The 18,857-nt window shown below is 33.1% G+C and overlaps 1 protein-coding gene across 1 annotated transcript; it reads left to right on the top strand.

The window, feature by feature from the left end:
- Window positions 1-1,904: 1,904 nt before the first annotated feature.
- Window positions 1,905-16,083, top strand: LOC138704726 (dynein regulatory complex protein 10-like). The gene is made up of 6 exons (XM_069832895.1): window positions 1,905-2,127; window positions 3,464-3,823; window positions 6,990-7,282; window positions 11,007-11,156; window positions 14,638-14,767; window positions 14,876-16,083. Exons 1-6 carry the CDS (start codon window positions 1,963-1,965, stop codon window positions 15,107-15,109), a joined length of 1,332 nt encoding a protein of 443 aa, XP_069688996.1. The 5' UTR covers window positions 1,905-1,962; the 3' UTR covers window positions 15,110-16,083.
- Window positions 16,084-18,857: the final 2,774 nt, after the last annotated feature.

The raw sequence follows: 18,857 nt of genomic DNA, 5'->3' as shown, positions 1-18,857 counted from the left end.
TAGTGCCTAACTATCATCCTTTCAGCATGATGAACTTCCCCCCCCCACCCAGAAATGTATATTTATTTAAGTACCAGGTCGCAAAATGGACCCATGCTTTTTACAAGATGTATGTAACATAGTACATGATTCAGTATAAAAAATACAATTTACATACAAACACTTTCACCAAGAGTGAAGTGTTTTACAAGAAATTACTCATTCATTAAACACGAGAAATTACTGAACTATTGAGCAATGGATTTGGATGTGTTCTTAGAGATTCTATAAATTTGGTTCTGGCATTTTGAATATAATCACTAAATAACATTATATTTAGTGACTCATATAGTTGAGAGTTACTGATATCATAGTCTGCTCCCGTGATTGTCCTACATACTGATCTTTGTATTCCATCCAGTCTTTTAATATGACGTATATGAGTATTTGACCAAATTTCACAAGCATATAACATATATGAACGGATCAGACAAGTGTATAATAAAACTTTGACTTTAAGAGAGATGCGACTTTTGAAAAGAGGATACAGCAGCATGAAACGTTGAAACTCTCTGTCTCTGATTAAATTTATATGTTGTCTGTAAGTCAGTCTTCTATCAAGATAAACGCCGAGATATTTTACAGCCGAATTGAAAGGTATGTTTTGTTGTTGAACTGTGAGTTCTTCTGGTAAGTGTGGAAATCTTTTAGTGAAAACCACTGCCTGTGACTTAGTTCCATTAATCTTTATTCGCCATCTTGTAGACCATTGTGTAAGTAAATCAAGGGCTGCTTGCATTTGTTGACAGGCGAAAATAATATTATAATGTCTTGTATAGAGAACTGTGTCATTAGCAAGATGAACATCAGCACACTTTGCTGTCGATGTTAGAAATTAACAAAAATTTGGACAATAATGGATCAATCACGGTGGCTCTGATGCATGACCTGCAGGATCACCTTGCCTAACAATGTTTTTTTTTTTTTGAGCAACATATCAAAGTTCGATATACAAGACTCGTATTCACATTGATGATAACCTGGCTGCTCATATCTCATATTTTTTTCTTTTTTTTAGTAAATTATTTTACGACACTTTATCAACATCTTAGGTTATTTAGCATCTGAATGAGATGAAGGTGATAATGCCGGTGAAATGAGTCCGGGGTCCAGCACCGAAATTTACCCAGCATTTGCTCATATAAGATTGAGGGAAAACTCCGGAAAAAACCTCAACCAGGTAACTTGCCCCAACCGGGAATCGAACCCGGGCTACCTGGTTTCGCGGCCAGACGCGCTGACCGTTACTCCACAGGTGTGGACCAATATCTCATATTAACACAGATTGTAAGAAGGTATGTATAACCCCTGGGGCCACAACCACGCCACCATCTCTGTGGCACATGAGTGGCACATCTGTGGCACTGCTAACGGACGACTGTTGGACCAGCAATTCTTTACACTGCCATGACAGTATACAGCGTATTGTGTCACAATGTCTTTTTTTCGAATTTCATTGGTAATTCTTGCTAGAATCTCTTGAAATGATTTCTTAAACAGGCGAATATACGAAGGAAAAAAATTATAGTTCTAATGCAAATCATCAAATAAAGTGTGAAATAGTCCTCGATTCAATCTTTCCAAAATCAATTAATGGACCCAGACTCTTCTATTTTTGCGTTTATTCTTTCTCCGTATGAGCAAAAATACCAAAACTATATCCACCTGTAAGTCTATGTTCACTGGACGACTGAAAAATTCTCTACAAAAATGTTAGTGTATTAAGCAGTGCTTCAAACGCGCGTTTGCAGCTCCACTAACGAGCCACTAGTGGCGCTGCTGAAGTGGCATCGTCTGAAGGTGCCTTAATAAATGACTACTTAATGTATACGTTGCTATGGTGACTATAAACAAAACATGGAAGCTAGATGTTAACACTTTGTGCATAATTTAATTTGAAAGGGCTTTAATAAATAATATTTTATGAGAATGAAGAAAGCCACTAATACAAATTCAAAATCTTCAAAACCTATAGAAAAACAAGAAGTTAAAAACAATGAAATTTCTCAGGTAGATCTGGAGTTGGCCATTGAAACAGAACGCATAGCCAATGTACTAGAAGATACAATTCAGAAAATTGAATTAGCGGTAAGTACTTTATTACTTAGCTAGTGACATGCAGTAATAAATGTTTCTTCAACTTTAACAATGCTCACCAATTCCCTTAGGCCCTACACACAAATTGAAACGAAATTGACCTAAGTTGTCTGTTTAGCTTTTTTCTAAATATCAATATCAATAAATGCCTCTATAATTTATTAACAAGTTCTGTAAATAGTCATCTACCGGTACTGTCTAGGATAGCAATACATGTACCAAGATAGAACTGTAGGACCAGTAATTCATTTAATATAAACTATGCTAGGACATGTTATTATAAGTACTCTCCACTTCTTAGAATCTGTTCCTTCTATAATAAACTGAGCAATATTGACATCTTTCAGGATAGAACCACACTCTTGAGAGAAATAAATACCGGTAGCATTCAAAACACTCCATAAGTATTTTGCTAATAAATAGGTCTTAACTGGTTTGCATATTGTATTTTTGGTCTTCTTTCTTAAATTATTTCATATCAATTATCATTACTAACTCACTCCTAATTCTGACTTAACGTAGGTCTAGTCTCTCATCAGTTATTGTATTATTGTTACTAATTTGTGACTAGTTATTTGCATTTCATCATTGGCTTTATTACTGTACTTTAATATAATCTAAGTTTTCTTCATACTGTAAATACTTTTGTTTTTGTTTACCGAGATTTACATGTAATATTTGCTTGATATCATTTGTTGAATAGTATTGGATTGTAACTGTTTAAGCTTAAGTTTAAAGTACCATTATTATATGTATTACTACTGTTATTTTTTTCCCTACTCTGTAATTACATTGTTGAGTGGATTAAATAAATAAATAAATAAATAAATAAATTTAAAACTATTTAAGCATTTCTAGGTAAAAGATTCGACATTTGTCCATTTACTTACGTCTGTTTTGTTTTAAGTACCGTACATATTACAGAAAATTCTGTTGATTTTTGTTCTTTGGTTCAGGGCAATGTATTTGAATACAGACTATATTATCCGTGAGAGCATGTAATCTTGCCAACTGTACTGCCGAGAAACTAGTGTGCTTGTTCAGTACCGGTACAGCATTAGGTTTGACACGCTAATGCAAACTATCACTAATTATATGACTAATTTGACGTCACTAATTAGGTCTTGGCTCAATAAATTCGTGTCTTCAAAGCTGATGCACATTTTCAAAGATTTTATTCAGTTTATTGTAAGATAGCGGTATTTAGAAGTTTCAGAATTATGTAAAATGTAACAGTAGGCCTATATTAATTTTACTATAATGATAATGTTTCTATGTCATTTAACATTCTATTCGCTGTTACGTTTGTTACATGTTAATAAAGCAGATATGTTTACCAATGCTGCTAGAGAACAATGAAAAACTACTTGCCCTACACTTGAAGAACGAAGAACTGCTTTTTGTTCTCGAGGCCTGTTCTCCCTACTTAAATCAAACAGAAGACGTTGAACTAAGTGGTCCTGATGTCAGAGATATATCAGAGCATGGCAGTGAAATAGGTACCGGTACATCAAAGAAGGACTTTACTAGCAAGAACATACTATCATGGGGCAGTTCATTCGTTAAGAAAAGTAAGAGTTCCAGAATATCTGTTGAAGGAAGAGAAGATCCAGAAGTATGTAAAGTAATTCAGTTGTTATGGAACAAGCCCCCAATAAGACAGTTGGTCAAGGATTTATTGAAAGATGTAAGACAAAATCTTTAAATATTCATTCACTAATAAATATAGAAATAGAACAAATTATATTGTCTCAATAATAAACATTCATTTATACAGTAAAAATAATGTGAGCATTGATGTTTTTAGACAGATTTAAATGTAGTTTATTGTCTATTTATAATTTTATTTCTATGTGTACAGAATTAAAAATCTACCATACTCGTATAGAAACATGTTGAGAAGCTAATGGTTTATGAAGATCATTTTTATAATATATTGTGACAATTTTATGAATTTCTTGAGTTTTTGAGAATTAGCCTTGATTAATATTATTATCTACATAGAACATCATTAGAGAAAGTATGTATTAACAAGAAATGGTCAATATGGCTATTTGTAAGGTTTACAAGAATCTATTTTAGATTATGTAACTAGCATTTATTACAAAGCCCAGTAAATTTTTATTGTTTCACAGTGACATTGGTATATAAACAAAAGAATGTAGGTATTGTAAACTCCATTGTTGCTTTGTTCAGTTGGCATCCGCTGATGTTTTTTTTCCACTCAAATTCCTAGTTAAGGGAAGATTGAAAACTGAAATTGTCAAAAATGACAGGTTACCATTTAAATTATTATTTTTATTTTTTAAACTGTGAATTGTATTCCAATGGATAACATCCCATTGTGGAATCCTGGGAAACGAGAATGCGGATGCTTTAGCAAAGAAGGGCAGCACTGCTACTTACATACCTGTTACTAAATCTACGTATTACTCTGTGAAAAGATTTATTAAATCTACATACTTAGACTTCAACAAACAAAATTTGATAACACAATCTCAAAGGAAAAAATGGAACTCTCTGCATCATAATCCACAGTTAATTCCCGATTTACCACGAAAATCGTCTGTAGCTGCATTTAGATTGGCAACTGTCCATGATTGTTTGGCCAAACACCTGCATAGAATTGGAATATATCAGTCCCCTAACTGCCCATTGTGCAACTCAAACCAAGAAATGGATTCGGAACATCTCAAAATCTGTGATTCAGTGGCTGGCCATGATAATATCTTTGAAAAATATTGGAGTGCAAGAGGTCAAATGACTTTACTGTCAAACGCCTGGCATTAGAAAGCAACAACAACAACTTTTTTAAACTATTCGACCAATAATGGAAACTTTTTCCAAAAATCTACTGGATGAATAGTTTAGGTATATTGAAGAGTTTTGTCAAAGTACTTTTTTTGTTCCTGTTTTCTCAAAAACTAACACAGGCAAAAGTCTGAATATTTTTTCACTGATGTTAGGATTATTATTCATTGTTCGATACACTCTTTTAACACTTATAATCACTGAATAACTTTATGATATCTTTACTGTGTTAATTTTTGCAATTTACCTGGCTGACTAGTTTCAAAGTGGTATCCTTCATTGACTAGACTTCGGACAATGAAGGATATCACTTCGAAACTAGTCAGCCAGCAAATTGCAAAAGTTAATACAGTAAAGATATCATAAAGTTATTCAGTGACATGTTCGGAGCCAAAGGCTACAATTTGGGAAACAGAGAAACTCATATCTCCATTACACGAATAAGTTAAACAAAATTACTTGTAATGTTCAACATTTCCATTCAAAAAATAGTACGTTTTCAGAATATTTAACATATTAAGAAGTTCTAAAAATATATACAAAAAGTCGACAAACAGTTTCAGGACGTTCTTAGTTAAATTGGGTGTCAACTTTGCACACCACGAACAACTTGTGTACCATTGTCCATTGCGACGTATCTGAAAGCTGTAGCACAGGCAGACCTTGTTGAAGTGTGGGACCCAGTATTTCAAGATCTCCTCAATCTCTTTTTTAATAATGTTTCTATTCGATGCGATTGCAACATCCATAATTAAGCATTCTCCACTTATGTTTTTACCGGTAGGTCTAAGTCAGTCAAACCGATATGACTCTGTTTGCATTTACAGATTTATTCTAAACTAGCCGTACCCGTGCGCTCCGCTGCACCCATTAGAAATAAATATAAAGTAATTACATAATTAAAATAAGACATTTGATCCAGGGAACATTCGTGTTTGATAGAAGGAGAAATCGTTTAATATGTTACTTAATTTAAATTGTATTTCAAAAATTGAAATGGGATCATTTTGATCCAGAGACCACTCATTTGACAATTCCTTTAACATGTTTCTTAATTGTTATTACATGCAACCATAGTTTAATGAAGATTGACCTATCTTTTAGTTTTAATGTGTATACTTTATATTACTTGCTATATGCTTCCATTGAATTTGATAATAACTTAATTTTAACCCTTGTTTTCTACATCTTCAGTAAATGGCGCTTGGCCCACTATGGTTCTGAACCCTTCAGATAACTTAAATAGTGATACAGCATACATAGTGATATATAATTATATTTCTTTCTTTCGAAAATGTAAGAATTCACGATCTCCTATGTACCATTGCCTTGGAATGAATAAATGTATTTTTTCTTCCTACTCAAAAATTTTATATTTTGCACATAGGAGTTACTGCAGGAACAACAATGCTATAATCTGAGGCGGCTGTGAAAATGTATTGTATTGTTATTTTAAAAGTCTTGTATATCCTTAAATATCAGTCCTATCAAAATTTTGCATAGAATAAAACTTATCGGAAATCATTTTTAAAGAAACTTTTGTTGTGTAACATTTTTCACAAAAATCAATAATAAGCGAGATATTTCGATTTATTTAATTCAGGCCCCATTATAACTCCCCTTTTAAATAAAGTATTTTGAATGCCATATAGCCTAAAATCTAAGTTATAACGAACTTAATTTACATTCCAATTTTCATCGAAATCCGTTCAGCCATTATCACGTGAAAAGGTAACAAACATCCAGGCAGACAGACATACAGACATACAAACAAAAATTTCAAAAAAGCTATTTTCGGTTTCAGGATGGTTAATTATACATGTTAACACCAATTATTTTTGGAAAATCGAAAATTACCAGAAAAATTTTGGCTACAGATTTATTATTAGTATAGATAATAATAATAATCATTATTATTATTATTATTATTATTATTATTATTATTATTATTATTATTATTGTTATTATTATTATTATTATTAGTTGCAAATTAAACATATAGGCCAACCTATTCAAACTTAATGTACGTTTGGCATTTTCAGGTTTCCCCAGAAGCATCAGCATTCCTGACACACATAAAGAATCTACAAGTTTATACAATGACAAATATATCAACAACTCCACTTGAAGAACATGCTAGAGAAAAATACCTACGCCGTATTTGGCATCACAATGAACAACTGAAGGAAGATATTTCTCTCTTCTCCACCAAACTGGAAGAGCAATACAACGAAATTCAATTTAAGGTCATAGCTAAAAAGCTCTTGATAAACCAATATGAATCCAAGATTGAAAGAGTAAATAAGAAATGTAAGGATGATATAAGGAAAAGAGTGTGAGTATTATTGTTTATTAATGCTTAATCAATCTTCTTAATGTATCCAGCTGTTTGCTGACAACATAAAGTCCACTATAGTCCACTGTAGTCTATTCAGTTGTTGTTTTTCACGAGAAATGAGGGGTATTTTGATCGGTGTTCATTATAAATCCCTGTTGCTAGTAGCCAGAGTTGGGGTGTAGTCAATATATACTGCAGGGCTGTCTTCTGCAACTGGTACTGATGATTTTAATTTACTTCTTTTGTGGTTTATGGATGGACAGTATAGAAGAATGTGTTCCAGATCTTCATCATGATTATTACACCACAGACAAGTAGGACTATCAGAAATGTGAAATCGGTGTAGGTACAATTGAGTGACAATGTGACCTGTTCTGGCTCTTGTTAAAAATGTTTGAACATGTCTGGACAAGTTTTTGTACATTTCCAGGTCATTTTGTTTCTTTTGTACAGACTGTAAAATTTCGCTTTGTCAGAAGAGAGCCAATTGTTGATCCATAGGTTTGTAAAATGAGACTTTACTGAAGCAAAAGCATTGGATAGAGATTTCACTTGAAGAGGTCTTGGTTGCAAATATGTTGCCTGTTTGGCAATATTATCGACTTTCCAGGTATACCACAATGACTAGGTATCCATTGAAATGTTATTTCCTTTTGGAGTTCTTTTAGTTTACTTAGTTGTTTCGGAATTGGAATAATTCTATGTTCATATAGGTTTGGTACATATTTAATTATATTAAATATAGCCCCCTTGGAGTCGATAAGTATGCAAATAGATTTTTCAGAAATTTGAGTAACACACTGAAGAGCAGCATCAATAGCTAGCAATTCAGTGTCAAGACTGGAGGAGGATGAACATGGTATGAAATAACTTTCTTGATATTTTGGAATATAATACCCTGCGCCTGATGTCCCATTATTAGGATTTAGAGATCCATCTGTATAAATTTGAAGGTGATCCTTATATGTACTGCAGAGTAGTTCCATGGAATCTAACTTAAGAATGTATGGAGGATCATGTTTGGAATGATTTCGTGCAATTTGTATGCTATGTTCTGGAATCACCCATTTCCATGGAGGAATTTCGTTCACAACTGGAGTTTTAGCAATGAGTGTGTCTGTGATATAGATTGGTACAGTATTTCTTCTTTTTTTTATTTTATAGAAATTACACAGGATATCATCTGAAAGTTTGAAGAACATGTGAGATCTGGATGAGGCTTGCAATTTTAAATGTATTTTTAGTATTTAATGCTTAATGAAAACAAGGAAAAGCTCTCCTGAACTTTTCTTATTTACTTTAATCTTATCTTAAGAAAGACACATATCACAGAAATTTCATTAAATTTCTTAGATAGACCTACTTATTTACTCTAAAACATATGCGAAAGTTGCGAAGGTTTTTCTCGGGAATTCCCATTCCTCCCTTATTTCACCCACTCCTTTCACAATCTGCCTTCATTATCCTTTCTCGTTGAAAATTCAACATTACCATATCTGGTGCTAGCTTGTCTGTTTGCCACAACACAGATATCCTCGTGGTATATAGTCCAAAGGTAGATAGGTATTTAGCAATATTAGCAGTGGTGACGGTTGTAAACAACTTGGAGGTTTTGTGGAACAGAAGACTACCTCTTGCAATCTTGATAATTCAATAGATGAGGTACTGAAGACCGTCACTAGGGATTGGTATCACAGGTATAGATAGTTGGATAATAATGTATGATTAGGCAGATGGAGAAACAAGCTGATGAACCAGGTGCACGCAATTCATTTCACAGAGATGTACAATAAGACTACTTGGACTATAGTATGTACGGTACCAGTAAGGAATGGTCCCAACTCCCTTACTACTCTATAACATCAAACGTCATTAATTTAATATGCCAAAGGAAATGAATGCATTTGATTCGGGTGGTAGAGCATGTGGATATAAGCCATGCATATTTTAATTTTTTAATTATTGACTTCTCAAATCAGAAAAATTTATAAAAATGTGATCGAGTCCGCTGAGTTAGCTCTGTGGTAGCGTGTCTGCCTCCAGGCTAGCTGCCCGAGTTCGATTCCCGGTGTGGTAAGAAATTTTCTTTCAATTTTTTTACTTTTAATTAACATGTTTCAAAAACGAACAAAATTAAAATTTAACAAAAATGTATGTAATTACTCCACATAAACTTACAATTAACTTATGCTGCAAGTTTTGAGTTGGAAGTCTATATACTTTTAGAGCTCTTAAATATCTTACAACTAGAGTCCTGCATTTGGTTACTTTGAATACAAGTTACAATCGATTATTCTAGTTTCGCAGTTGCAAGTCAACAGTTCACAATGCTTTCAGTAGTCGCCCTGCACGCTCCAGTACTGTGTGTTTACGTCTGTTTATTCATGCGAGTGTGTATAGGTAGGTGAAAAACAGGAATAATACCCACTTACAAAATATCACTTGAAATTTAATAAGCAATATCAAAGTATTTATTTAAAGGCAGCTTATATGCAATAAATAATCATTTTTACGAGGGAGAGACAAAACTAACAAATCTTCAGGAGGCACCACATTTTGTTCACACATGCAATGGAAAAACCAGTCGAGCTAAAATAGGGATACATTTACTAAAATATATTAGGCCTAAACAATATTAAATATCTATGAAATGCTAACACACGATAGGCCTTAATCATTACTATACCTACGAATTGTAGACACCAAAATTGATAAACCCAAAGTACCTTCACAAACAGAAAATGTCAAAAAACTATTCTAAAAAACAATTTGGGTACAGTAGTGATGTTAATTCTATATTTTTTTTTATTTTAAGCTTTGTTTTGTTTCTTTTGCACTGAGAGACGCTCTGAAATTATGTAGTGATAATATCTTGAGATGCACAAAGAAGCTTATTCAAATTTCTTCCTATAACCTCTTTTGTTAACATTATTCATTCATTTATTTATTTGTTTACTCCTTTGTTTATTTACTTACTTATTTACTCACTCATTTATTTATTTATCTCATTTATTTATTTATCTATCTATTTATGTATTTATCTATTTATTTATTTATTCATACTGGCAAAGTTAAGGCCATAAAGCCTTCTCTTCCACTCAACCAGTATTAGAACAGAAAAATAAAAATGTCAGAAATACAGGAACAATATACAATAATAATAATAATAATAATAATAATAATAATAATAATAATAATAATAATAATAATAATAATAATGGTAATTTATTTTCACCGTCACTGGAGAGAATTTTAAAAGTTTTCTTTTTTTAAAACGAAACTAGTCAATCAGATACAATAATATAAACACAAAGGACTAAGTCTGGAGAGCGTGGAGGCCATGATAGTTCGTGATCATTTCCGATATGACCAATCCATCGGTTTCACAATCTGGTATTCACGAAGTCATAAACACGAACGCGAAACTGCCCTGTGCGCACTCAGCTGTTTCTTCAGGTACAGGAGGTCGACCCGTTGATTTCCCTTTACCATCGCATATTATGCTCTTTTTTTTTTGTCAAGAAATTTCTGATCATCCTATCTACAGTGTAGTAAGAATGAATTGTACCTTCATAAACTGTATCATTAATATCGAGGGGAAAATTGTTAAAAATAATCTAACAGGTGGTTTGATTTATTAGTATGATATCGTAATTATTAAACCAGTCATTATGCAATGTGTAAGACAAAATAATTTGTTTAACCTATTGCTTGATCTTAGTTACGACTCTGAGAGGAGGATGATTTCAGACTGGAAAGAGAGTGAAATTCAACAGGAGTCCCTTTTTAATGAAGTGAAGACACTGGAAGCGAAGATGAAAACCATGTTAAGCGACCATCTGGCCCAAGAAAAGGAACAAAGAGCAAAAAGGTAACATAACTTTCTTAACTCGAAATGAAACTGGAATGTGCTAATGTCAGATCTTCTAGTCTTAACTTGTCAGTGCTAAGAAAGTAGGTTCGAATTAGATGCAACTTAAAAGCTAACAGATTTATCGAGAGAATTGGACGAATGTTGCTATAAATGTGTTACAAACGAAACATGTTTCATTATTCTGCACATAAACGTACGGTAGAGACTCAGAAATAAAATACAGGTAACCCAAATTTTGTTTCTGGATATGTACATAGAGACAGGAATGCATTTCAGGCCTGACAGCGCCAAGGTACAATATTATTTTCTGAGGCCAGGCATTTTTCCGATTTCCATATTATCGTCAAATTTTGCATTTATAAAAGGTCATATACAGTACAAAGTACCAGAATCCCAATTTGCCGCTGCCCCTATACGGAAGCGCGTCCTTTATTTTATTTAGATTCGAACACATGTATTTTCGTCTGGCATTCCGTAGATATTCCGATGATGATGATGATGATGATGATGATGATGATGATGATGATGATGATGATGATGATGATGATGATGACGACGACATCCGATAAAGCTGCTACAGAAATCAGACCCAGGATACTTTTTTTTTTAATATTCCACTGCATACAGTGTGTTACAAAGTATAATTTTATTTTCATCATTCTTTTTTTTATTTAACAGTTGCAAGGAGCTCCTAAATAAACGATATAGTGGGATCTGGGATACCTGGAATCTATAACTTCTTATTATCAAAACACGAGGTGAACAACTTCTACTATAATGAAACACTTACCATGACATAACCAAAAAATCTTGCATAATCCCGATTACCACACACTTCACGTACTGTCACTACAAATAAATACTGGTACGCCTATTTGACATAGTATAAATGCAGTCACGAAGCTCAATACGTAGGGAATAAGCATCCATAGATAGTTGCTAACCACTAGGATCACTACTATCGCCTCATCACATACAATATGAAACAGTACTGGCACAGTCTATTGTTCCTAGTACCCTCATCAACACAAGCTTCGTGACTGTATACACTAGACTGTAATATAAATCTTTCATAAAAATTCAGTAGATGTCATCGTTATCATTCTTCAAAATGACATCATAAAAAGTTACGTATTATTAGGCTACCAGAAAGAATTTTTCATGCTTAAAAAGCATTCTATCATATTCTAATACACTATGATTAGGTCTAATCATAAGACTACATATTTAGAAGCAAAAGGCTAGATTATGATTAATTTTCGGTTGCTTATTAAATCCAACAAATAGAACAGTGAAAATAATAAAATGTATAACATAATTATTATTTATGTACTAGCTCACACAGCAGTATATTTATTTTGCTAGTTAAAAACTTAATAGAACAAAAACATTACGCAATGTAAATAATGCAAGGCAACAAGTCGAAAAATATAATTTTTGTGGTTTCTCGATTCGAAAAATAAACAGAAAAAAATACATAATTAAACCACGCAAATAAAAATCATATATAGTAGACATAATTCATTTTGTTCTTACAATAGCTGTGCGTGGTCTAGACCATTAGCCTGCCACATGGGTGGACCAGGCTCGAATCCCAGTGGACATTTTTTAATCAATAGTAATAGGCTACTTATGATGGGGAATGTTGCAGTCGGAGTTTTTCTCGATGTTCTCTCATATTCCCGTGAATAAGCATTACCATTATTTCGGAAAATTTCCATCCCAATATCATACTCATAGAATTTCTCTGACCACTAGTTGAAGTACATAGGGACTGGTCCAGGGACATGTGCGGATGCCTGCATGAAACCTGAATACACAGCAAACCTTAGCACAGTGAACTGGCATCTGCAACATGATGCTATGGGTTCACCCTTCCACTTCATGATAATAATATATTTATTTTTTTCTCTTTAGATTGGTGAAAGAACGAAGTTTATTAGCTATTGAAAATTAAAATATGTCATGTGTCATAAACTTAAAAATCGAATTGTTACTGCAGAGCGGTTAGAATATCTTTCGGCCGGTAGAGCACAGGAGCTGATGCAGCAACTTGAAGGTCACATTACCTGATAGCGTGACTGCTTCATGTGATCATTTGAGTCTATCACGTGGTTTTATAACATTATTGTCAGTGTCCTTTATTTCTGAATTTCTGTATGGTATTTTCAGTATAATTGCGGTATGTGTGTGTTTGTTATTATCCTATTGATGGCAGCTAAAAAGTCCACTTAGAAGAAACAATGTTCATATATGACACATATCTGAAAACTTAATCATGTCGAGGTGTCTGTAGGTAATTTCCACAGAAATTTCCTGGCATTCAAGTTCCAAACAACAGAGATACAATTAGGTGGCTGGTTCACTAAATGCTAGAATTTGTAGGTGAAAAAAAAAAAGTTTTAATGGAAAATAAACTGGATGGAATTGGGGCATCTTTAGAATGCTTTCCACGAAATCCCTATTTCGTCTGTCTCAAGAAGTGGGTGTTTCAAAAGGATCAGCCTATGCGGCGACTAAACTATTAAAACTGAAGCCATACAGAGTGAGTGTAGTACAGGAATTACAGTCATGTGACAATGTAAGTCGAGTGAATTTCTGGAATTGAACTTTACAGAATACTGGTGACAGTATGTGATCCAGAGTTAATTATTTTCTCTGACGAGGCGTTGTTTTATTTATATGGCTATGTTTTGCACATAAAATAACAGATACTGGAATACAAAAAACCCTTACAGAATTCACAAAGTTCCCTTGCATGATGCAAAAATTGGTAGATGGTGTGCTGTCACTGCCTGCAAGAAGAATAGGGGCCCATATTTTTTGAGACAACATAAATGCACAGAGGTACTACCTACTACACACAAATACTCTGAAATTTCTTTCCATTTTTGTCAGATAACAGAGAATACGTGTATTTTCAACAAGATTCCACCACAGCCCACACTGCTGACGATTTTTAATGACAGAATTATTTCCAAAAATTTATGGCCCACACATTTCGCTAGATCTTACTATATATATATATATATATGAGACTATTATTTGTGAGAATTCCTGAAAAACCCGAGTCTATAGAAGTAAATCACACACCATCAATGAACAGAAATTACCAGAATTACTGAACAAGAACTTTTGTGTGTTAATGTAAATTTAATCACAAAATGCTAAGCATGTGTGAATCAGGATGGCCACCACTTTGAGCAACTCTTATTAACACAGGTTAGTTCTCATTACACAATAAATTAGACTATAACTGTTTGCGTAATTCACATAATATTCGTAAAAATGAGCAGAATGCTACAGAGTGAATATCCGAGAGCTAGGTGCAACCACACTGCGTCAAATTGCATGCTTTACCAGCTGAAAGATAATCTGTCCACTATGTAAATACCGGTAACAAACTCTCTTATGTAAAAGAAATATAAAGCAAAAACTAGCAATTGTTTCATAATGTCATTCCTTTTCATATTTAAAGGTTAAAAGTGGAGACACAACTGATAAATTGGTTGAATAAATATGATGCCGATATTGGAGAGAAACAAGCAGAATATGACGAAATAATGGCCGGTTTTGAGGACGAACAGAGACAAATGGAAGAACTAAAGGTGAATATAAATATAATAAGTTATTTAAATTAGTTATATACCAAAAATGAAAGTAATATTATAATACTGTTATTAAAATAGTTAAGGAATATTACTTTTGTATTTTAGGAACAGTTTGATACGCAACAGGAAGAGTATGAAAGACTTATGAAGGAAAAAGCAGATGAAGAACAAAGAATTCATGAAGAAAAAACGTACCTCTTTTTGCGCAGTAGAGCTGCACGTCGAATTCAACGTTACTGGCGGGCTTACAGGGCACGCAAGTTAGCCCGTAAGAAGGGAAAAAAGAAACGAAAAGGTGGAGGTGGTGGAGGAGGAGGTAGTGCCAAAGGAAAAAAGTAAAAGAGGTTACATTTATAAAGCAATATATGTATAATGTTTTATTTTGCACAGCAACAAACATAATTTTCCACCAAGTTAAAAGATTTGCATTAACAGAAGAAAAATGTATCAAATAACCTTAAACATGTTCTGCAAACCATATTGTCATGCATAACGTTTGTATATGTAGTAACTTCTCATCCTAAAATAATGCCTAGACACTTCCCTCCCTCTGTCTACAAAATACACTTCAGCTTTTCAGTTTATTGTGCTTACCTTCACGATAATTTATTATATGTTCTATGTATATATTTCACATTGTGATTATCATAGGCTTTTGCAGTCTCACGAAATTGGTCTGTAGATACATTTGTCTGCAAAATAGGAAACTTTTTGGGAAGGAAATTATTATCAGTAAACTCTGAATAGAATCCTCCTACTCAGGGGTAGGGTTCTTCTATTTGGCGTAAATCTACCAGTTACATGCACGTGTGCACACACACAAAAAACGAAGTTTCAAAGACCCAAATTTTGTTTCTAGGTGTGTACAATTTCGAGTTTTGTGATAGATCCACTGATTAAGTTATTTCTTCATTGTTTTTATACATAAGTTTATTATGACAATGTTAAATCCTTCATTGTTTTTATATTTTTCATACTAGGTTTATTATGTTCTACCAGTACCTATAATAGGTAAATTAGTAAAATATGATTATTGTATTTTCAGAAGTAGTTTCAATAAATGACATATATAGTATGTAACACCTCAGATTCTGCATTTTAACCAAATGATAGGAGTTAAATTTTAGCTATATAATTTCTTTAAATTTTTAATAATGATGAATGCGGATGCTTTAGCAAAGAAGGGCAGCACTGCTACTTACAGACTGTTACTAAATCTACGTATTACTCTGTGAAAAGATTTATTAAATCTACATATTTAGACTTCAACAAACAAAATTTGATAACACAATCTCAAGGGAAAAAATGGAACTCTCTGCATCATAATCCACAGTTAATTCCCGATTTACCACGAAAATCGTCTGTAGCTGCATTTAGATTGGCAACTGTCCATGATTGTTTGGCCAAACACCTGCATAGAATTGGAATATATCAGTCCCCTAACTGCCCATTGTGCAACTCAAACCAAGAAATGGATTCGGAACACCTCAAAATCTGTGATTCAGTGACTGGCCATGATAATATCTTTGAAAAATATTGGAGTGCAAGAGGTAAAATGACTTTGTCAAACGCCTGGCATTAGAAAACAACAACATAAATGATCATAATTACATAGATACTCTTATTTCCAGCTCTCATTAAAAGAAACTCTTTATCTCATGAATTCTGAAACCAAATTGTTCAGAATGAGAAGTAAAAGTGCAGAAATCAAGATGATGTAAGTCATTCACTATTTTTGTTTTGAAAGGGAAATTACAATAATTCTTTGGTCCAAAGAAAAAAACTAGTCTTTATTTGTTAAATTTTTATTACTTTTTTTCATGTCTTATTTCCATAGTTATTTTAGAGCAAAAATGACGTATATAGTATGTAACACCTCAGATTCTGCATTTTAACCAAATGATAGGAGTTAAATTTTAGCTATATAATTTCTTTAAATTTTTAATAATGATGATAACAATATACAGTTTATAAACCTTTCCGAACATATTTATCTTTATTACCGATGTCATAATAAAACTTTATCGGGAAAATACAGTATTAATTTTATAAACTAAAAGTGTCACACTATTTAATTTCAAAGAAAGCTATAACCTTTACGTACATTCCTTACCTGGATTCCTTATCACATGTTCTGGTGATGTGTACTAACTGCCTTGTTCATATTCTGGACCTTCAGAAGACTCAATATCGCTGTCTGAATTCATATTAAACACTGCAAAGAGACTATGTTCATTTATGTGAAGCTTGTATGAACTTACATTTCTACCACTCTGAAAAATGGAGACAACTTTACTGTAGGAAGGTACTGACATTTGGGAGGAGAATGTGGCACTATGAAGCTACTTAAGTTTACCTCTGATTTAGAGAAAGAAGGCCAATATATTCTAAAAATATGTAGTTACCTACCTGAGAAATGTTAATTTCGAACTTACATGTCTTGCAGATTGATTTGACAGGTCACATGATTGTATATGCGCACAAACATTTTGAATGAGGCTATCTTCGTAAATGACAGCAACTATACGAGCTATTCCATCTCAAATCGACCGAAATATAGAGAAAATTGACCTTACAATTTCTAAATACAATAAAACTTTTTTTATACGTAGAGAACTGTGATATAATGCTTTGTGCAAAGTTTGAGGCATCAGAACTTCATAGTGTTTAAATTAAAAATATTTAAATTTATCGTATTTTTATAAAATTTCCTACTTTAAACTGTTGTAGCTCCGAAACCCTTTCATCCAATGATCAAAATCATGGTTTATTTTGATGCTGAGAAATTAAAGTTTATATTGACATATAAACAGATTTTCTTACTTTTTATGGAAATGGAGAAATTTAGATTTTTCCTCATTAAGACGCCTTTACCAAGGAAAAAATATTTAAAAAATATATAGTTAGATTCCGCATTGAAAGTACAAATAAACACATATTTTTTTACTGATGGCACGTTGATAAAAAAGTATTGAAAATATCAAATAAAGAAAATAAATAGTACACGCATGAACTAACCAGCTGTGAGGCAGGAGCTAGCCGAGGTAAGCAAAGCCAGGAGACATAAACGCGAATTGTGTCGTCTAGCAGTCATGACTGTGCTAGCTTTATCACAGGTTTTCATAAACACAGGATACAATGACGCCCAACGCTCGCTTATCTTCAGCTCTCGGCCAGTGCGTGGGGTACTGCGCCGTTCAAGTCTAGGCATGTGAAAATAATTTATTTAATACCCTCGAAACTTATTGCCGTACCACTAAGCAAACAATGCCGAATCCCTCTTAATAATGCAAGGTTTTTTCTCAATATTTTTTTTTTTACATTTTACAAATTAGCAAAAAGCCTAAAAGTAAGTAAAATCAGATTATCTGTCTCTGTGTGTACAATAAAAATAAGGATTACTTCTTAACATAAACTACCATGTCAGCTTCAAAATAAGCTCTCGTTCAATGTTCTGCAGTAAATGGTTCTAAAGTTCTGAGCGCTGAAAGAGGCTTGTTTTTATAAAATACGCTAAATTTGGCACTCAATAATACGAAAACAGTTTGACTTTCGATAGTATATTTTTGAAAATGCACTCTCCTCAGCACCTTGTATAAATAGGGAAAAAATTAGAGTATAAAAAAATGCGAGGTTTTTTACAGATCGATTTCATATGGAATAGTCCATATGCATTTGGATTGAACACATCCATTATTACCATAAACAAGGACTTTGGGTAAAATTCACCAGTCTCTTCTCGTTCAGAATTTCCTTGCTTTTAAGATTGATGTTTCTGCAAATCAAGCATCTTGCTTTTCGGGTGTGATCCAGTTATTTATTAATATTGTAATTGTAATATATTCCGAATATAGTTTAAGCACAGTCTAATAGATACAGTCACGCAACTCATACGTATAAAATATGCCAACATTTGACAGCTGGCGCGACAGTAGCCCTCTAGCGGCAGGCAAGTTAAAAGTGTGCACACGACATATGATAACACATCAGAAAACGGGTTTTGCGTAATTTATTTTATATTTTTATGCTATAAAATAAGTGTACATGGTTCTTATTAATTTTACTTTAGAATCCTGGAAGAATTTCA

The sequence above is a fragment of the Periplaneta americana genome, chromosome 8 (genome assembly GCF_040183065.1).
Source record: "Periplaneta americana isolate PAMFEO1 chromosome 8, P.americana_PAMFEO1_priV1, whole genome shotgun sequence".
In the NCBI taxonomy this organism is placed as follows: Eukaryota; Metazoa; Arthropoda; class Insecta; order Blattodea; family Blattidae; genus Periplaneta; species Periplaneta americana.
Note: the sequence above shows the minus strand (reverse complement) of the source record. Positions and strands in the feature narration are given on the sequence as shown.